This window comes from Phaethon aethereus (genome assembly GCF_964289735.1).
Source record: "Phaethon aethereus genome assembly, chromosome: 3".
NCBI lineage: Eukaryota > Metazoa > Chordata > Aves > Phaethontiformes > Phaethontidae > Phaethon > Phaethon aethereus.
In genome coordinates, this window is record NC_138576.1 from 98,220,912 (window position 1) to 98,243,583 (window position 22,672).

Genomic DNA, 22,672 nt, shown 5'->3' on the forward strand with positions numbered 1-22,672 from the left:
TTCATGTCTTGACTTTATACGTCAAAATGTGTTTTGCTATTTACTGTTTAATTTTCTAAAACATGGATTCTGAAAACTTTATTCCTGTCTTTCTATATTGATCCTACCCATGTGTATATATAGGGGATGTATGCATTTGTGCATATATATACACACACACATATCTGGTAGCCTTTATATAAAGTTAGGTTCTTTATATGCATATGGTCACTGAGGCGTTGCTGAGGTTTGTCTAGTACGGATAGGCAGTGGTTTCAGCCAGGATAGAGCTGGTTTTCCTCACAGAAGCTAGTGTGAGACTGTGTTTTGGATTTGGGATGAGGAACTGTTGATAATGTGCTGATGTTTTGGGTTGTTGCTGAGCCGTCAAGGACAGTCCAGCTTCTTGTGCTGGCCTGCCAGCGAGCAGGCTGGGGGTGCACGGGGAGCTGGGAGGGGACACAGCCGGGACAGCTGACCCAGACTGGCCAAAGAGATATTCCCTACCATACGACGTCATGCCCAGTACATAAACTGGAGTTGGCCGGGGGGGCGGAAATCGCTGCTCGGGGACGGGCTGTTGATCACGGGGTGGTGAGCAATTGCTGTATTGGGCCTCACTTGTTCTTGTACATTCCTTTGTTGGTATTATCATTATTGTTCCCTTCTTTCTTTCTGTCCTATTAAACCGTGTTTATCTCAACCCACGAGGTTTTTCCTAATTCTCTCCCCCGTCCCGCTGTGGGAGGGAGAGTGAGCGAGCGGCTGCGTGGTGCTTAGCTGCCGGCTGGGGCTAAACCACGACATATACAATCAGAAGAGTAATTTAATTCAGGAACTTAACCAGCAGAAGAACCTTTTGGCTGGTATTGTTGTCATTTATAGCACACATTTTTGTCCGTGTTTTCAAACAATAGAGCTATGCCAGTGCAACATTCCTCTTTACGCCAGACCTGAAAAAACCTAATTTTGAATGTATTGTGGTCTCATATTGGTGTCTGAGTTCCACATAGTTCCCCCAGGTAATCCACATTTGTTTCTTTGACCCAGCTAGGAAGGGGTGTCATAAACCAGGCACAGGTTTTCTGCCTTTTATTTTTCCTGTGCCTTGTACAGGGTTTAAAATGAGAAATCCCCAAAAGAGGATTCTGGCTGGGAATCCTCTCCTGGGATAGACTGGCCAGCTTGACTACAGCCCATGTGAGGCCAGCATTCAGAACGTCCTTCTGAGAAGTCATAGGGTGCCGACAGTGAGTGTTAGGATTGTCCGTGTAGCCATGTGGGTAAAGATGAAGCCTACAAAAACAGTTCAGCAGAAAGAATTCAAGGGAGATGACAGAAAACAAGTTTTTCCTATCATCTTTCCATGTCCTCTTCCTTCAAGGCCTTTTTACATTGGGAAATTACTCATTTTTCTGCTTGTTTTAGTCTTCTGAATTTCTCTTCTAGCCTTTCCCTTTTATTTTTCCACTTTGTCCACAATTGTTAATATTTACAGGGCTGAGAGGGCATTAGCTACCTTGTATTAGTTTGTAATTTTCTGTTCATGTAAAATCATTGTATATATTTACCTCACTTTTTTTCCAGAATTTCATCATTTCCTAGCACAGTTTACAAAACTTGGCTTTCCATCTCAAAGTGTAAGTAGAAGAGAATATGCTGGAGTCAGAAGTTCTGCTTTAGTTAATCACAACATTTTGCCGGGACCTTTTGCCTAGCAAACCCAGGAATTAAAAAAAAATCCACGGTTTGATACTATTTATTTAATTTTGAGGGAAAATACTTGAAGAAAATATCTGATAAGCCAGGGAGTTTTACCTTTCTTGCTTAAATCTTTCTAGTGTAGAATGCAAAATTAATTCCATTAGTTCTCTGAAGGGCTCGGTAGGGAAACATCTCCTTTCATTTTTTGGGACAAGCTACTCTAATAATGCAATTTCTCCCTAGAATATGGAAAGTCTAGAATATTGGCTCTTAAAATACAGTATTTCAGTCGAGAAAATACTAGGTTTAGGAGAACGTTAGGAATAGGTATGGATCTTTTGGTGAAGGATGGCAAAGTGGGAGAAAATGTTTTTTCTGCCATACTAACTATAATATATAAATGCATTAACACATTTAGGCTTATGTATTATACTACATCATATATGTAATATACCTGCTTTGCAGGAAATAAAGACCTTGCTAAAGGTAAGGGTGGTATAATGAATTCCATCATCTCATTGACTTTCAAGTCATTGTTAGTTTAAACCAAAAATATAAAGTTGGATAGCCCAAGCTGGACATATGGAAGCAGAATGTCTTTTATTTGGAAGTTTGAGAGTGCAATAATAATGTTGATATTGATAATTCTTTAATAAGAACCAGCAAACTAATAATGTAGTTTTATGACTATTTTTTGATTCCGTTAATTAAAATATAATTATACTTTCCTGAGCAATATTTTATTAAAATTTGGAAAAAAATTATTATTAGAGAAACTGGCAGAAAATTAAAGGATTCTGGCCCTGTTGTTTAATGGTATTGGCACAATACACTCCGCTTCCTCATAAGAACTCTAGAACAGTAAGAAATGGCTTGGCTTGAAGGCAACAGCTTGTTAGCTTTCTAGAAACATGCTTACAAGGTTTTTTCCTTTTTTTTTAAAAAAAAAAAAAAAAGAAAATACCGAATCTAGCACAGTCTTCCTGAATTGAGAATACAGTTAAATTCCATGTGGTATGCCCATTGAATTCAAGATGTTGAGCCATGATAATTCATTCTTCTGCAGAGAAAGTTGGTCATTGCTTATTAATATGCAAGCAGAACAGACTTCTAAATTAACTGATCACAGTAGGTCAGTTAGAAATAAGCATTCTGTCTGATAATGCAGTTTCACATTTATTAAATTCTAGACTGCGAATTCTGTTTATAATTTAGAACTGTACTTTTCTCCTTTAGAACTGTACTTTTCTCCAATGGGATTAGCTTAAGTTTTGGACCCTCCAGGTTCTTTCCTTCAGAAGTTGTTACTGGGGCAAAGAAATGTCTTTGCACTCAGGGTAATTTTCAAAGGATCTAGCTGTTTCCCCCAACGGACAAGGGCACAAGCTATGTTTTGTTTTCTTTTTACTGGTCTGTTTCTACCTGCATTTGTTTCAAAACCTCTGTTTTACTAATTCTTTATGTGCTTTTATGTCTGCGATTCCTTGATATCTTCCATCTCAGATCCTCAGGCATTATCTGCTCTTTTTTAAAGATAACTACAGAAATACACCTCAAATTTAGTCAACATCTTGTGTCTTGTTTGCAGTATTAGCGTTCATACACTTTCACGTGAATTTTGCCATATACCAGTCTTCCCATTTGCATAAAAGAAGCAAATAAGTGATCTTTTCTTATACTGCTTTTTTGAGAAGAGATAACTAATTTACATTAATTTGTACAGTATAGTTGTGAAATAATTTTGAATTCCAATGTCTTATGATTTATACAATGGTATTCTGTAAATGTTTTCTTTAGAGTCTGTATTTTCAAGGCCCTATAAACTCTCTTGTAGTACTGATGTGAAAATAAAGATGTAAATACTGCTTGGCCAGTGATATATTGATTTTTAATTCATGGGATTTGGGGAGAGTTAAAAATGGTTAGAAGAAAATAGTTCTGCCTGTGCCACCCAACAATAAATGCTCAAGGGATGCTAGTGGACACTGTCTAAAACATTAGTTATGAAGGTCCTGCCTCTTTGCTCTAGATAAAGTTACTTGTTTTGACAGGAAAGGAAAAACCCCAAGAACTGTTAACAGTGGAAGACTTGCTATTTGAAAAGGAACTCTTGGGGTAAAGCATTAACATTGAGCCAGTGGTCTGTTCTTTGGTCCACTGACGGTCTGAGGAGTTGGGGCCTGTTCACACTACCATCATTGCGTGATGAGTAAGTCTTTAGGTTGAAGATGCATGTGCGTATGTCTTGTTGGAATTAATCTTGTCTTCATGCTTTATTCCTTTTACTTGCCATGACTAATTAAATATGTACACCTTTGGCAACAGACTCCCAAGGGGAAAAGTGCTGTGTACTCATGTGGATTAACTAATGATTAGTGCACTGGATTCCCTATCCCAGGATTTGTACGTGCTTTGTACGAGGGAATTAAGAAATTTCTTCTGAGAACAGGTAAAGGTACCACCTGCTTTCCTGAGAGAGGTGTGCTGGGAGGTCTGGTAGGGAACAAAACTTGCTCTAATCCCTTAGCAAAGTAGGACAAGAAATACTTATTCATGCCAAGTCTTTAGGAGATAAATTAGATAGTATTGTACTCTCTCTCTCTCTTGATAGTAGGCAGTTGCAATTTTTAAGGGTCTTATTATCCTGTAAGAGAGCTGTGTGGGAGAAACAGGCAGACTTTTTCAGGAGGAGAGCACAACTTAAAAATGCTTTTCTGGGCTCAGCTTCAATTTCTCCATCTCCAAAGCACCCTTAACATACAAAGATCAGCTATCTTTTAACTGCTCCTACAGCAGGGCATAGGAGTAATTTGTAGTAGCCTTTGGAAGTCGAGTTCACCCCTTTTTTGCGGGAATGGTACTTGAGAGGCAGTGGTGCATTTATTCTAGGTGAATGCAGAAGAGTGTTCTCTGTGTGTCGTATTTGCTGGGTTTCAGTGATCCCATACCCAATTGGTATGGGGTCATTATTCAAGAATCACTGTGTGTGGCCAGTGGAAGTAAAGAAGGAAAATAATTTTATACAAAATGTAAGGTGCTTTTCTGAAAGCAGAATTTATTTCTTGGTATGCTGTTTTCCTGCTTTGTATTTTCATGCTAATTCAAGGCCTTCAGGTATTTGAGATTTCTGCTAAGCATTTATAAGATATTGTAATTTCTACATCCAGTTTTCACAGCTTCTCACTAAAACTAAAAAATAAAATAAATACTGACTGTCCCAAGCTTTGCTTTAATGCAAACTTTTTATCTGTTACACATAATAGCTGGTAGAGCACAGAAGGTCTGTAAGGTTGTATTTGCCATGGTGAAAGTGCTCCTGAGTTGAACTGTTTTTATGAAATGTTACATTTTGATGTTTGCTTGTGCCCAAAAATGATCATTTCAAGCAGATCACTCCAGAAAGTTGTTCCAGTGGTGCTTTGAGGGAGGGGGATATGAAGAACCTGTGAAAATAAGATGACAAGTAGATAGCATGTAGGTTTACAGTGATTGATTTAAAACTGCAGCCTGTAGGATGTTTAAGTGCTGGCTGCTAAGAAACTGAAGCCTTTGAAGTTGTTGTAACACTCCAGCCCTGCAAATACTGTGAAAAATATCTGTTGATAGAAAGATGTGAGCATATGGCAGATAATTATCCTGTGCCTTTTTCTGTGAGCAATTTCCCCATGGTAGCCCATGAAGACTATAGCAAAGCAGGGACTGAAACCAGATATCACAGTTTCTACGCAAATGCTGTAACCACTGGACCTATGTCTCCTCTGTGTTTATATGAGCTTAAGTGTGATCTTTCTCATGTCAGGTAAAAACTTAGATTGCTGCTGATTGTAAGCCACTGTAGGATGCAAAATTTGTGCATGTGGTATGCAGAGATATAAACAAAATGCAAATCTGTACTTACATTATTCGTTATGGTAATTCTGGATGAAAGATTCTATAGAAATTATCACTGTTATGGGCTTGGGAGGTTTTGTTTACTGACATTTTCTTGTGAAAGTTAATTTCTTGCTTAGAAATATAAAAGTACACTAACTTAAAATAAGATCTTGCTGTTGTTTCCTGTAGTATAGCCAGGAAAAACAGTTACAATCTGTCTCCTTTAAAATCACATTCCTGGAAGATATTCTGGCAACCTGGATATTTAAACACATTTCAAAAAAAAAAAAAACAAACCAAAAAAACCCACAACTTCAGATCAATTAGAAATTTTTATCATATTTTCTTTCTGATAGCGTAGAATTACAGTTTGCTGCAGACATTGCCTGGAGTTATGAAATAAGCAGTAATCTGTGAAGGAGGCTATGAATTAGGAGCTTATGAAACAGGAGGTGCATTATGTTCTAAAGAAGGGCAAACAGGTAATCATGGACGTTGAGTAGTTTGGATAGGTTCTTGATTAGGTTTTTGGAAGGATAAAGGAAAGACTGCAAAGCACAGAATGTTCCAGAACAAAACTTAAATGTGGTTTCTTTGCCAAAAGTTGAATAGTATGGCTACTTTGGAAAGCTAAATTCTGCATGTCTCTGCTAGCAGGGCTGGGAAGCTATTTCGTGGGGGTTTTTCACTTGCCTCACCTCTAAGAAGATCTCATTAAAACTGATACTGTCTGGCTGCAAATTTTCTTTGTCTCTTTTTTGAAATCCAGTTGGTGTCATTGCTTTTCATTTAAATGAGTTACTGTTGAAATGGCTTAAATTGTACTCTGTGGGTGGCCTAATACCATCTTTACTCTGCCTCTTTATACACACTTCAAGTGAATTAATTTTCTCAACACTTTGGTCATGTCTGATGGTCCAAAAATCTTTCCCTATCAGACTGCTTGCTCACTCTGCAGCCAACTCCTGTCAGGAGACAGGATCAAGAGCCAGGGAGTTTGAAGGTTGATTTTGCACCCCAACAAAAATCTGTGGGGTTATACTTCATAGTGAAAATTATACTCTTTGAGCTTGTTTAAATTAATATCTGACAGATCTTCAGAACAGATCGCCTGAATCACTTTGGATTTCTCCAATGTAGACACAGTTTAATGGATGCCTATGGTCTACTAGTCTCTGTATAATAACTGAATATTATTTTTATTTTTCTATTTGTATTGCCACAGAGAGTGAGGTGGAGGGCAAAGTTAGTGAATGTACATGCTATTGCTTAATTACTCCAAGGTCTGGGTAACTATTTTCTCAAAGACCTTTCCCTGAAACTTAGCCCAATAATGAAATAAATTAGCAATTGCCACAAAAGAATATTCAACTTCCTTGTGTTGAATTGCTTACTTACAGATAGGTAAATAGTTATTGGCCATCTTCTGCATGACAGTAGCTACAACTGTGTGGGCAACAATGCTTCTGAAGCCTCATCTTAATCCCATGGAAGTTCTTCTTCCATTACTTTTCCTGTAGACCATTTTGAATTCATTCCCTAACTGGAAAAATGAGGATTAGCCAGTCAACATAGATAACATCACCAGGGTTTTGCATCAAGAAGACAATACATAGTTGTCTTCGGATGCTACTCAATCTGCTACTAAAATAAATTGCTTAAGATGAGATAACAATTTACCTTTTTAGAAAATGAAAGTTACGCAAGTTGTGGTATGGCCAAGCCAAAAGCCAATTAAAAGGTTCAAATTAAGATCTAAAGTGTAGAGTTGTTCCTAGTTTTAATAGAGATTGGAGGGACATGTTAGCAGTGTCTAAGCAGAAGAAAATTGTTTAACTGAGCCTCCAACTCTGTGCTCGGAAATGACAGGTAAGTTCTTCCATGATATGCTGAAAAAATGATAACATTAAAAACAGCCATAACCAGTCTGAGATGGGCATGTAAGCCTTCATATGAGATGAGCATGAAAGCAGAAGTAGTTGCAGATGCACAGTTTAAGTTGACTCATGCTTGTATATTGTTGTACACTGGGCGATTTTCAGTCTAGCTGGCTAACTTTTGAGTAACTTAAAGAGTTTGCACTGCAGAGTTCACTTAAATATATCTGTTGGCAAACAAGACAAGGAATTGTATCCAAGTCTAGATTTCTTTATTTTAAATGCATTAGTGATTGTTCTGTAAAATTTGATTAACTCTATGGAAAGTCTGCAGAAATCTCATTTCAAATTAGAAAAGATTTATTGAGTGAAATATGTATGTTAGTCTGTTACTACCCCAGTCAATGTGCTCATTTTTTTTAATAAAATTAATTTTAATGGCAATTTTATAGCAATTTCAGATTTAAAAACCCTCTAGTTTCAGCAGGCATGTGATTTTGACAAAATTATGTGAATGAAGGAGGTCAATTTACTGTTGAAGGGACACTACTTATTAACTGAAGTGACAAATCCTTGCATGTTCTTAGAAGAATCATTATAATGCTGAAATTGTGGCAATTAAGACATTCTACAAGAGATCAACTTGATAAATACTGCTTTAGTTAGGTTTCAACAGTGGGTGTTACAGGTAGTTGCTTACTTTTGTCTTTTGATTTCAAAAATAGAAGGAAGGTTAAAGAATGTACTGTTTGAAACTGAGAACAATGTAGCATGTATTTTGACATACTGTTGAAATTGGATCATAATAAAATGGTTTAAAAGTATTTTCAGGTGAATGAACCTAGTGCTTAGGACAAATAGGCAACACTTAACGATATGTATAAAGATATTTTGTACATAAATATGTCATTGTATTCAGAAGTGCTTGTTAAGATCTATAAATTTAGATCTGAAAATAACAGCCCTTCTGCAAAGTTAACAAAAAGGCTAGAAATGTAATGACCAATTGCCAAATAACAAGCACTAGAATAATATAATTCTAAAGTTAAAAATTAATGTTTATTTAAGTAAGAACTTGTGTTACAGAAAATTTGTGTAACCATTGTGTATTTACTCTTTCAACACTGAGAATCCATTATAATTGATGTAGGTACTGGATGGGTAGTTTAATTTTTCTCCAGGTGATTTGTTTTTATAACCAGTTCATATTGTGTTTGAATCTTTAGCTACTGAATGAAAGGTATTTAGTAAGGATCCTACAGTCAAATAATTCATTTTAATTCCTGTAACTTTAAGGCAATACAGCATAAACACTGTTTTGATGCAGTGTTCTTTGCAGAGAGCAATACTCTTGCTGCATGCTGGACAAATGACAATAGATTTCCTCTTGCTCTTTTTTTGTTCTGTAGTGTAATGTTATTTAAAAAACAAAAGGTTCGGTTGCATTTAGGTCAGTTATTAAAATATTGTTGGTCATTTCCTTTGACAGAACATTTCTATTGTGTTATATCAATGTCATTAGGAGGAAAGGTTATTCCCACTTGTCTGGCTGATATCAATACATACTGGCATATTACATCCTCTGGCTTTCTGGAAATGCTTTATTTGAGCAGCAGCTTGGGAACAGGAAATCTAAGGTTATACACAGTCTAGTTTCAGACTGCATGATACAAAATGTGTTTCCTAGAAGACGCTATCTACCTGACATTCTCTAGTATTTTGTAGAATCGAGTAAGCTTAAATGGGTTCAAGGTGGGAATAAATTTTTACCAGCTCTAGATGGCAGACAAGGTAGAACATGGCTTTCAGTCACTCTGTAGTATGTATTTGCGGAACTTATGTGAACCACGTTAGTATCTCACCCATTCACCAATTACTCTGGAATATAGTTTACCTTTTAAGATATGGCAGTGATGATATTCCCATATAATAGGTGTTCTTACTGTCTAGGAGGAAAACAAAAAACCAACACTCTTACTCCAAGCCATGGTCAAATGTGGAGTTTGTGATACTGTGGTGGGTTCTAAAGGCAGAGGTTCAAGGACAGTATCTTAGCCATGCTGGGCAGCTCTTTCTACCAGAATCATAGTCAGCAGGAGAATAGGAGTGCCATCTAATCCTGTAACTGTTCATTGAACTGTTCATTCAGCCATGCAAAACAAAGCAAATCGTGATCAGCCGTTATGTCCTGTTGTGTTTCTTAAGCTGAGACTGTCAGTCTTGGGTGAATCTGTAAATGATGTAAAGATCAGGTCTTTTTCAAATCTGCACTGTAGAGGTAAGTGTTCCCCTAAGTGCTCTGTGCACACTCTAAGATTTATAAGTTTTTCTTTTATCAAAGCAAGAACATCTGTGTTTCTGAAGGATGAGAGCACCACCTTCCAAAACTCTTTCCCCCAACCATTTTCTTTACGTGTGACAGAAATGTATGTTTTTCGTCCTAATCACGGGAATGAGTGATGTGTAGACAGTTAATGCAGCACTGCTAGCCATAGCCAATCATGAATCATGTTGCTGAGAGTCATGACAGTTGTCTAAAAACCATGTTTCTGAGATGGAAAAAGGGTTGTATTTCTAAATTGTATTTCTTTTCTTTTCCTCCCTTTTTTCCTGTACGTAGGTAGTGCATACACAGATTCTTCGCCTCTCTGGTAGCTGTTAAGTTAAATGAGAAGGGGTAGAGGGGATGGGTAGAATCTAGCTGGGGTTCTCATAAAATTGATCCCCTTCAGGACTGGGGACTTCAGGAAAAACATGTGGTAAGATTTGAGATAAAATTGCCTTAGTAAACATTATTGATTTTTTTTTTCTCCAAAAAAGCAAAATTTTCAAGGAAGGAATACATATTTCATATCACTTTCACTGACAAATGAGATTTGTATGTTTTAAGTGATGATACTGAAAATGAGAAATTAACTTTGGTAACATCGTAATATATATGACTTCAGAGGGAAACAAGTATAAAGCTGTGGAAGAGAAATGCTTGATGTATTAAGCCATCATACACATATACTGAAGTTTGTATAAGACCATTCCATGCTTTTATACATTTCCATTCCATGAACTGCAGTCATGAGAGATAATAAAAATTATAAGCTTTTTTAATGGAAATAGCCACATAGTTAGAGATTAGGCTACAAGTAGATTTCATTGTGGAGCTGAAGGTATGGTGCCTGGTGAATAATTGATTTAGCTTTCTATCTGCCTTTCCAGAGTATCGTAAGACAAAAGTTGTACGCAACTCTAATTTCTTTTCAGGACAGAACTATGGAGTCTTACCTTGATAAGATCGCCTGTTTCAGTCAGCTTTTTGTAAACCTCTTCATAGAATCAAAAAGTAGCTGATGTTGGAAAGAACCTTTTATTGATCATCTAGTCCAGTCCCCCTGCCTGGGCAGGGTCAGATAGAGCAGGCTGTCTTTCACCCTGCAAGAGACACAACCACCTCTCTGTGCAACCTGTTCACTTGTATTTACTAGTTTTGGTATTACACAAAATATGAATAGCTTGTATATTTTAGGGGACATGTTTTTTATCCAGCTTCATTCATTTACTTAACCTAGGTTAAGAAATGTAATTTTTTGTGTGTTTGAATACAAAGCAGTCTTAAGATAGCAACTTCAAAGCACAGAAATACTTTCTGTTCTTTCATTGTAGAAAACAATGCATACCAAAGCAATCTTTCCACTGAAGAAGTAAAAAAGGGCTAATGCTTTTTTTGTCCTTGTGGAAGAATATAAATGATGCACATAATTTGTTTATGAAATGTCTGCAACTTCCAGGACAAAAGTAACCACTTGAGTTCAGATATAAGTAATTTTCTTTGAAGATACTATATTGTATCTTCACTTAGTTGTAAAATACAGACATCTTTGCCAGTTCTGAGTATCTTAATGTTAACTCTACAGCCTGTGCAATTTAAAATCCACTTGCACTTTCTTGTCATATGTCTGTGATATACAGAAATACAGAATAATTTTGCTTATACTTAAAGCTGACCAAAAGCCACATGACTATGTTAACATGCCCTGAGCTTGTATCAAGAAGACTTGTTGAGGACCTAAGTAGAAAGCATATGGGCTTTTGCATCAGAACTGTCTCATGTCCTATCAGCATGGAGTACAGCATGAGTTCTCATCTGCCCTTAAGAGATCCATTCTAGGTCAACCAGACGTAGGCAAGCAACACTGATCATGTTAGGTATGGTTTGTAACACAGAATATCTTCCTGAATAAAACTTACTGTGCATGGAAGACTGCTCTAAGCCAATGTTAGAGTAGTTAAACTGAGAGATTACATTGCTATGTGCTACTGACACAGTTCTCTTCATTGTATTAACACTTTTATTTCTGTTAGCTGTGTTTCTTGATATACAGTCAACTTGTAATAAAAACTTCTGACAGGCACATTGAAGAGACTTGTGTATGGATGCATTTGTGTTAAGGTGATGAGTCAAGGTAACTAGTGAAGAAGACAGTCAAGGTGAAGTAAAGCAGAAGGTTGAGGCAACAGAAGAGAACCCATTTCCTCCATCGCTGTCAATACTGTATCTACTAATTGAATAATGGAGCAGAATAGTTTCTGTAGTTGGTGTTAATTTGGCGTATTAACTTGGCTGACTGCTTTTTGAGTCAGATACTGTGCAGGGTTGTGCTTACCTGATCCCTGTACGTTTCATATTGGTTTTAATTTTCTTAAATTCAAACCTTTTGAGTTCTTAGATGCAACAGTGTAATTTTAGGGAAGAATGGAATGGTAATTTGGGCCTACCTATGCCTGGTAGTAGCCCTGTTGCCAGTTTTCTGGTAGGTCCCTATATGGGCTCTTCCTTGACATTTAAGGTTTGCTTTTGCTATTTCACCTGGTTTTCTTCCAAAGCATGATACAACCTTTGCATTTAATATTATGGTTTAGCTTTGTCACAAAGCTTCCACGTGCATATGTGCCTCTGGTATCGGTATGGAAGAGGGAGAGCTTGTCTTTCTATCGCTGTAAACAATTTTGGTCTCTGTTCTTTTCTAATCAACAGAATTTAGCTTCTTGGAATCCTTCAAACCCTGAATGCCTCCTGCTTGTTGTGAAAGAGCTTGTGCAGCAGTATCACCAGTTTCAGTGCAGCCGATTACGTGAGAGCTCTCGCCTCATGTTTGAATATCAGACTTTACTTGAAGAGCCCCAGTATGGAGAGAACATGGAAATCTATGCTGGCAAAAAAAACAACTGGGTAAGCTATTAAGAACGTTTCTGCTAAAATGCTTTTAGTGATTCTTTAATTTTAATAAGTACAACTCTTGCCTTGGAAAACTTGAGTGGTTTCTGTGGATCTCCATTCTTTAACTTTCCAATGGGGAAAACTTCAGTTCCACTCCAGCTCGCTTTCTATGTTCTCTGTTTTGTACATTGCTGTCGTTCCACCACCTTGGTTGAACCAGGTTTTGATGTGAGTAACTGTTTTTCAACCTGATGTTAGTCCATCTGATTTATAGATGAAAACTTTGAAAACTCTGGAAAAGTCTGTACAGTATTTACAGGGCACATTACAATGTTATGTGGAAGTTCTGAGTTAGCTCTGAAGATTTGAGGCAGAATAGCAGTGTTGGTGTGACACTCTGCCCAGGGAAATCAGCCTGCTCAGGGGTAGGATGTATTGGGGTGTGGTTCCACATTACGATTGAGCTGACTTAATTGGTAGCTCCAGCTGCCTGTATCTCTCTGGCACTTGTCTAAGCTGAGTTGAGTTGTTTCAGGAACCTGAACTGGAGAGGAAAAAAACAAAGAGACTGATTTTTCTGCAGGACAGGAGAAGGTGAGATGGGCTAGAGCAGTGACTTTTGTAGGGCCATGTCTTCATATGACAGTCAGACATTAAACTGGCTTATCTGTTTCCTGAAGTTGTATCCTTTGCCTGGGAAGTGTGCCATGCTGTGTAGAAACACTGTGTATACTATCTGAGCCTTCTAAAATGATGCTATTGGCAATTTAGATGTTTTGGTTAGTGTGTGATTTGATCTTTTTTTTTTAAACCGATCTCTGTCACAGAGTAAGATTTGCAAACCCAGTTTTTTCTGCTGGTAGTATATTTACCATGGGAAGTTTGGAATAAAATGTATCAGGAAATACCTGATTGTGTTTATGCTGAACATGTCCCCCTCTTGTTTTCAGCAACAGCATGCTCTTAAGATACACTGCCCTTCAGAAGCAGTATCTTCTGAAATAGATGCAGTCTGAAAATTGATGAACATTCAGCATTCCTGTTATCAAGGCCTAGAATTCAGCTTTATGTCACTTTAATCATCCTTAAGTTATAGGTCATGCAAGGATGTTTACTTTACAACTCACAGTATTTATAGTCATCTGTTTTTCTTTTCTGAGACAAGTCATCTAGGCTTTTTAGTTTAAGCCAAGTAAAATTTTATCATAGAATTTCAGAAAATTTTTTTAAGTTTATAGATCAGGATACTTTGAAATTAATTAGTTCTTAAATGTTATTCTCTATAGCTGGCATCACAAACAACTTGCCACATCTGTAGATATCATCAGACTGGTCTATTGAAATGCAGGCGGCTTTCTGAATGATACTTAGATTTTATCATAATTTTTGGCAGCTGCCATAATTCTACTGAAGATCATAGAAAACTAGAGGTTTTTCTTTTTTTTATGGGAATGTCTACTCAAGCTGTTTGAATCTTTCCTCAGTCATTGGTGAATAAAGAGCTTCTCCATTTGAAATGCTGCCTTAGTTAAAAATATTCCAATAAAATAATAACATTTTGAGACAAATCCTTTTAATCATTGGAGAGATATTTGAGGTTTCTGTACCATGTACTTTGTTTTCAAAGTTTATATTCTCTATCAAGAAGACTCTGAGGGTCTCATTTGGAGACTTTATGAACCTGGTACCTACAAGACAAGGGCTTGTTTATGAGTGTTCTGAAACTCAAAACTATGAAACTAACTTATGTAGTTCTCCTTTCTGTCCTTTACAACTGTCTTGTTAGTCTTGATGATCAGTGCAATAGCAGTGTTTATGTGAAAAGCAAGAGGTAAACTGCATGTTATCTCCTCTGTCTCAAAGTCATTGGAATTCATGTTGCTGTCTCTCAGGAATCAATAGTGGTTCAGCAGACTTGTGGAATAATAATCTATGCATGAGCGTTGCACAGTGTTATGAAAGCAATAATCTTAAGTGCATGAGTTAATAAAAAAAAAAGTGTTTGAAGAGGAGGCCTGAATTCAGTGCTGTGTCCCAAAACAGAACAGAAATTTGCTTTTATGCTTCTGTTTCAGTGTCTCCAGTTTCCCGAAGTGATCTCAAAGTTCTGTGACAAATAGTCATCTAGCTTAGCAGCTCCATGTTGGCAGAGTACCAGCTGATACAGATGCCCATTAACTCTCAATGGTGTGGCCAGAAATTCATCTGACTTGACCTGATGCCTGTGACCAGCTGGTTGGGTTTGGGAGGGTGAGCACCATGGACAGGGACTGCTCCCTGCCTGTCCAGAAGACTTTTGGAAGTAATACATTGCAAAATAATGTTGACTGAATGACATATAACGACTTGCAGCCTAGATCTTTTTTATTTCCACATTTTGGAGCAGCTGATATTTTGATCACAAGCCATTCATCTGTTCAGTGGCCATCCCAGTTCATCAAACTTTGTATTTTACCAGAAATAGTTTTCTGGATTTTATGGCAAAAGTTGTATGGCATCTTTTGGGAAGTTAAGTCCAGACAAGAAGCACTGTCTATAATATCCATTTCACTTTGAATAAAAAGATAGCACTCTGACTGTCATCAAAGCAGTCTTCGTGTTATACATGCAGAAATAGTCAGTGATTTTTCTGCATATGTAAGTAATACAGAATCAGAAAGTTGGTGTCCTCACAAATAGTGTCATCAGGAAAGGTTTCAGAGCCTGGCTTTAATATAATACATGCTCACTTTTTGTTGCACAGTGTTTCTATGTCCAATTGCTTTGCCTCTATTGTGTGACTTCCAGGGACAAATTTTAAGGGCAATTCTGAGCTAGCTGGCAGTGGGGTGGATTACAGCCTAACATCACACGAACCCTTTTGGCAAATGATATAACTGACAAGGTACTGTTGGAAAGATCTTGGTTGCACACAAGATCTTGTTTTTTCTTGTTTAGTGTCTGGAAGGTAGAACGAGTTATCTCTAGTTTATACCTGATAACAGACCAGGAAACAAATTGGCACTGATATTAGCATTGCTTATTGTACATCTTTCTAATACAGTATCTTTGCATGTGCTTAGTTACTTGGGATGAAATCTTTGCTTACTTTAGGCATAAAATTAATTGAAGGAAACCAGTTCTGGAGAATTTTTTCCTGCTCAATTTTATTTCATGTCAGTACCACAGAAAAACGTGCTTAGCAAACAATCATTTATATTCCTCAGCTGCCCTGCTCAGCAGCTTACCATTCATTTTGGAAAGCCAGTTTCCATTGACTTTGACCTCCAGTACTTTCTCAGAGAGGCTTGTGCATCTGCAAGCTCTTTTCTGTCAGTATTTTTTTTCAGCCAGTTCCTTTCTGAATCAATAGGCATAGCAATTGATGTGGTCCATCACTACGGAGGCTTGTGGTCCGGTGGTATATGGCCAGTGACAACTGTCACGTTTTCTTTTATACTGAGGTCAAAGTGATTTATGGATTAGCACAGCTAATTGAGAGGTGAGGCAACCATACTGACTGTTTTGCAAAGGCATATGGCAACTTTTCAGTATCAGTACAGGTGTAAAAAGATTTTGAATGCATTCCCCTTGAAGAGTCGTCATAGCCTTTAACAAGCTGTCCCCATAGCTATGTGGAATCTTTGTCATAACATCAACTAAATGTAGTAAACCAGTAGCCCAAAAAGCAACCCTCTGACATCTGTGTTGCGTTATAACTTGTTGAGTATTGAGGGTGACTGAGCACTGGCACAGGTTGCCCAGAGAGATTGTGGGATCTCCAACCTTAGAAATATTCAGAAGCCATCTGGAAGTGGTCCCAGGCAACCTGTTTGCTGTCAAGATCCTCTACATCTCTTCCATGGGCCACTGCTGCATTTTGCAGAAAGGATGCTTCCATTATTTCAGATGTATTACAGGCTTTTGCTTACCACAAAGTATAGCTGTATACACAATAAAGATCATCCTGTTTAAATGTAGTGCAGTAATTACATTCACCGGTTTAATGAGAATTGCAATATACGCATTCACCATAGATGCATGTCTACTTCGTTAAAATTTGTATATCGTACATTTCTTGTTTAAAAGTATTTTCCTCTCACTTTGTTTGGCTTTGCCAAACATTTAGAATAGTAAAGCGAAAATAAGGTACAGATAACCATGTTCAGGGTATAGTGAAGTAGTACACCTGTGTTACTGTGGGAGAACGAATGCTCACAGCTTTGATTTGTCCCCTTGCCCATTAAAATGAAGTACTGTTTTTTAAAAATTAACTAAGTAGCGCATGTATGCAAAGATAGGGCAGTGTTAAAAATGAAAAAAGTTTTGCTACCTTGTCTTAAGATGTCCTGATATTTTGTATATAACTGATAAAATTAATGTTTACTGCTTTTTGTACTGCTAATTCAGCATTACAAATATACTTGCTGTATGGCTAGTTTATTGAATTAAAAAATAGTGGTGACAAAAAATTAATGTGGAGGAAATCAGGCAGCAATTTGTTTTTCAAAAAGAGCCAACTTCATTGCTTCATAACCAGGTGGACAAAGTCTGGTTTTGAGGAAGTGTATGAAACAGAAAGGAAATCCTTTCCATTTCCTTCGCATACACTTCATGCATAAAAAAGGGGCAATGTGTAGGGGACACTTGGCAAATTTTCAGTAAACAGTTGTCTAGGTGTTGAGAGTCACATAATTCTGAAAACAAATTCTATAAAACCTTCTACTTCAGTTTTTTATGTTTATTTAGAGGATACTTTTGATACATTCTCACCTTACTCAACACAAATTCTGTTATGTATACCTGCAATGTTTGTGAAGATGCCTCTATTTTATCTATACACCCTTAGATATTTGTCAGCTTTTTAACTTTGCTTTCAGACCATTTGCAGGTCTCGCTGGACCTTTGTCCGGAAATGAGTACAGCCAAGATACATCTATATTTAGGGCCTAACAAAGTATAGTCTGGTTTTGTCATGCACATTGTTGTATTCTGACCACTTTTTGCTGTTGACTTACTGGCAATGATCTTTTATGGTTTTTAAGGTGTTTTCTCATGTAACATATGTGAAATCTGTGAATTTTTTTTTCCTCTTCAGTAATTCCATTGAGAAATGTTGTTTTAAATCTCAACCCATCTATTTGGTATGAGCTCGTACACATTTTTCTGCTTAATATTTCATCCTCAGAATGTTCAATTTGTGGTTCTGTTTTAGACACCAGGTCTCATTAGTGTTACCTTTTTTCCCACAGACTGGAGAATTCTCAGCTCGCTTCCTCTTGAAGTTGCCTGTAGATTTCAGCAATATTCCTACATACCTTCTCAAGGTAAAATTGATGTCTAAGTTGACAGTATTTGTGAGAGAATATGAATTATTGAAATGTTCTTAGTAGCTATTTTGACTTCCCTGCACTTCTTCTCTCCAAGAGTTGAAAAGTCCACTATTTCTAAGCCTGATTGGATTATGTTTTGGAAAGGCGGTGTTAGGCATACTGGGTATACTGCTGTTTTGCATGCCGTTTTACCAGGTAGTAATTATATATCTATCACTGCAAAGGACCTTGCGGGATTTGGGTTGTTGTAGAAGATGGCACGCAATGCAGATGTTCAGGGGTTTTAGACAATATGATAAATAGCAAACTCTTGACTAAATCCAAGGTATTATTTTGAGGAATAAGTTTAAATATTGCCAGATAAACCTTTTTATATGACTCTATGGAATTTCATGCTATGTAAGTGTTGAGTTTTTGAGCAATCCAATTGTACCAGTAGTCTTCATAGTAGAAGCAGAAAAGCAAACTAAATATAGCAGTTCTTAACAGGGAGTGAAAGCAAATACTGATGAGACAAACTGAAGGTTTCAATGATTACTTCGCTTCATTGTTTACAGTGAGCACAAATTTGACCAGATACTGTAGAAAGTAGGACTCTAGAGTATAGATGTGAGTTGGCAAATAGTATTTATTTCTTTGCTAAGAGGGGAGGGGAGGAAAAAAAAACACCACAACAACAAAAGAACCAAAATAAACTTGTGACAAATTACCAACATGGAATACTTTGAAATGAGTGGTTTTCACAGCAGGAGGACAGTCACTCTTTCAAGCAGTTACTGTGGAGGCCTGTCGTAAGGTCAATGAAACTATATTCAGACAACACAGTTGAGAGATCTGGGTTCTCTCTGTCTGTCATTACCGTCAGAATGGAGTGCCAGAACTACTGCAGACAAGGTTTGAGTCAGCTGTGTTACCAACACCTGTCTTTCCTTTAAACTGCATGTCTGCCACTTTACTCAGCTTTTTTTACTTTTAAATATTTGGAAAGAACAACAGCTACTTGATGTTTAGCAGCTAATGTGTTGAGATGAAAATGTCAGTGTAGATCCCATTACCTCCTCTTCATCTACTGCTAGAGCTGTCTTCAACTATTGTTAGATCACAGTTGCAAGGGTGAATATTCAATGTTTCTCCAAATAAGACGTCTCAAGCTAAGAACCATTAAAACAAAGGCAGGCACAATTGTAATCTGACTGAAATTTTTCATTGTAGTCTGAGATCGGTACTGTGTGATCTCTTTACCTTCTGTAGACTGTTTGCTGTTTGAATAACGAGCCGCTCCTAACTTTCTCAAAACCATCCAGATATTTTCATTATGTTCCTGTGTTCATGGTAGCAGCCCTTCTCCCAGCTGCTGTCTTTCATCAGGACCTTCTCACCTGATGGGAACGTTTCCAGTCAGATGTAAGAGGGTTGGCCAAGGCCTTTTCAGGAAGGATGGTGCTGAGAAGCAGGATGTAGCAACTGTTCACCTGGACTGCAGGATAGCTGTGATTTACTTCTGAAGGACACTGGAAAAAAGGAGACTGAGAACATCTAACATTAACTATGCTGTCTGCTCCTGCCAGAACTCCCAAGTGCCATATTTTCCAGGAACAATTTTAAAGCAGTCAAGTATGTCAGGACAAGTGCATACCCAGTATGTTCAATAGCTTCAGTCACAGGGCTGTCTTATACCTCTGTTCACCCTCTGGGGAAACTGCATGACTTGAAGGCTGGAAGGTGGTGTATGGCTTATGTAAGTAACTGTCATCATGTAGGAACCTTGTGATAGAAACAGATTCTACTGTGGTTTCTAAAGAGTAACATTTTAATGCATGACAGCATAGTCCTTTTTACTGGACTGAACTATCATGTTCACTAAAGATCTTCCACCTTTTCTAAACAAGGTTGGTATACTGTGGATAAATCATCAGTGTTCCACAACTGCTTCCTGGAGTGTTGTTCACCCTGAGTACCGAACTATTTATTAGTCTGGGAAAACGTGCATTTATTTTGCATGCATGTATAGATTGTGATATGTGAAGAGGCACGCACAGAAGGTATCAGAATCAAAGTTTCTCAGTCTACCTTTATTTTGACATTTCTAAAATCTTAATGTCTTAGCTTTGGGGTTTTAAAATTGATGTATTTTTGTATGTAATACGTTTTTACAACAACAGATCCTTCTTGATGGGCTGTGTTCTGATGAAATCCTTAGCTTTCTTACGCAGACTTTGGCCGTGCAAACTGACAGGTTAACTGTCTGTGGTAGGAAGGTGATATGTAGTCTGGATGAGTAGCCACAGGAGAAGAAATATTGTTTTATTCCAGTAGTGTTTGTTGACAGCAGAGATTGTTTTGACTCGGGCTCCAGCATGGATTGTGACAGAGAGTACTCCGTAACAGGCATGGATCTTTTACCCCTGCTGCCTTTAGCTCCTTGTATTCTGACATTATCAGCTATATGAATATCATCTTATATGACAGCAATATAAAGGCAGGTAGAATTGGAACGCCTTTGCTGTGGTTGAAATAATTCTGCTCTGACTACTTCAAATTCATAAAGGTATTTTCAAAAATTCAGATTTTTTTTTAAGCTGTCCGTGTCTGTCTTATTTCTTTTCTCTTTTTGTATAGCTTTTGACATAAATCTTTGATTTGATGCAATAAAATAGGAGTTTATTTTCCATCATGTCTGCCAGTTATGTTGACTTTGATGCTACATGCTAGATTATGGTACATGATAGAGCATCTATTGATGCAGTGGAAATAATTGTTAATATATTACCCTGAAAGGTGGAAGAGCAGTCTGTAATTGAAAGCTCTTAGTGTATTAACAGCTTAATGTTTAACTGCAGGATCTAATGTGTTTGAATTATGTTCTTGGCTGTTGCCAGCCATATAGCATATAGTAGCTTCTCTGTAATGATTAGTGAAGTTTAAACCTCCCTTACACTTTCTCTGCCATCTTTTTTTTTTTGACATTCGTTTAATATTACTTGTTTTAAAATCTGGTGAAATATTTAAAGACCATTATTTTTGCCTCATCAATCATTCCTGGTACCCCAATTATTTGTAAGGCTCTTCTGAAATTTTTATTGATGTCAGTACATAATCACACTAAAAGTGTGACTATAAAGCTTTGTATAGTAAGCCAATATTCAGGTTTGAATATGTAAGCTGTGAGAACAGTCTGTAGTGTTACTGAATCCTTGGAGTTGTTGAAAATACACTCCGGAATCATAAGACCTTACTCTCTCAACTTTGTCCTGATGGTGGTGAGAGTATTCTCCTTTCTGTATAAAAAATAAAAGTTTGAAGGCGTAGCATAAGTTGGGTTGTTGTGGACTGGAGAGGCGGATTTACCAGGTTATTCTAAAGGTATTTGCTGCACCAAATTTAAAATTTGGTTCAAGCGTGTGTGAATTCTAAGGAAAAATAGCTGAGTATATGAAGAAGAGTGAGAATGATTGGAAGAGCAATGCAGAGTACACTGTCTCTTCCTTTGAATTCTGAAATTCTAGTAAAAGTTCTTTCAGTTGTTATTTATTTGGAAACATGATACCCCTTGTAATGGGTGCAGTAGATTAATATTTTTTTTTTAAGTTTTCTTGGCATATTGCTTCACATTTGAAAGAAAAAGTATCATCCTTTATTTTCCAAGCTGAAGAACTATTTGAAAATAAATGTTGGTTTACACTGAAAAAGCACATTTAGGAAAAGACACCCCTTTCATTATTTTCTCCTTTACAAAGTTATACTGTAATATTAAGGTTTTGAATTGAATGTGGACCTTTGTGTCTACTTTTAGATTGTTTTCTTATGTGAATCCATTTGTCATAAATGAAAATTATAAGTGTTGAAACAACTGCAGAATCAAGCAGGTGGCTCAAACTACTGCAAGGATCATTGCTGATAAGTCTTTCATTAAGGTTCTTTTATGTGACAGGAATGTGGCTTTGACTGAGGAAAATCCTTACATCTGTATCTGTTTACTATTATACTTTCCCTTTTTTGCAGTTGGAATTTTAATCAGAACATTCATTTTGGCTTACTTTTATGTTGGTTGCAACATTTTTAACTTTCACCCCAGTATTTTATAAATTAAGGTATTCACTGTACATATTGGTTTTGAGCGTTAGTCTCTACTTCACATTTGTGCCTTTTTACAGATACCATGTCTGCCACAGTAATAATGAAGATAATAGATTTAGCATCTAAAATACATCATCCAAATTTTCTTTCATTCTTTGTAGTTCTATCTCCAGCTCACTAATTTAGAAATGGTACTGGATTTTGTGACTGTAGTATGATTGCACAGTATGAGTGCACTTCAGAGTATGTTTGCCAGTGATGCTATTGAAAACAAGACTTTTAGGTATTTTTCTTTTATTTCTATGGGGTTTTTTTTGAGGTTTTGGCTAAGTAAGATGTGCTCTGATTACCACCACCTTCTTGTATGTAATTCTTAAAGTATTCATTTCCTATTATTATGTACCTGCCTTCTGTGCCCTGGTGCGTAGCTAGTATCTGGACCAATTTAGCTGTGATGCTGTGACCAGCAGCCTTCCAATAATTTTTTTACTATTCAAGTGTAAAGGAAATATGCAAAGCAAACCTAATTTCTTTTTAGAGAAGATTTTAAAAAAATCTTTAAACCTGTTTTTTCTGAAGAGCTTTTTTGTGATGACCATTGTATTTAGTGCATATCTCTCAGAACTGAAACAAATAAC

General features: G+C 37.0%; 1 protein-coding gene across 1 annotated transcript in view; it reads left to right on the forward strand.

Moving 5' to 3' along the window:
- Positions 1-22,672, forward strand: part of BABAM2 (BRISC and BRCA1 A complex member 2) — a gene marked incomplete at its 3' end in the record, with an annotated part of 169,350 nt that overhangs the window by 34,546 nt on the left and 112,132 nt on the right. Inside the window, exons 4-5 of the mRNA XM_081997965.1 lie at positions 12,463-12,657; positions 17,877-17,951. Coding sequence (XP_081854091.1) covers positions 12,463-12,657; positions 17,877-17,951 — 270 coding nt within the window. The remainder of the gene's footprint in view (positions 1-12,462; positions 12,658-17,876; positions 17,952-22,672) is intronic.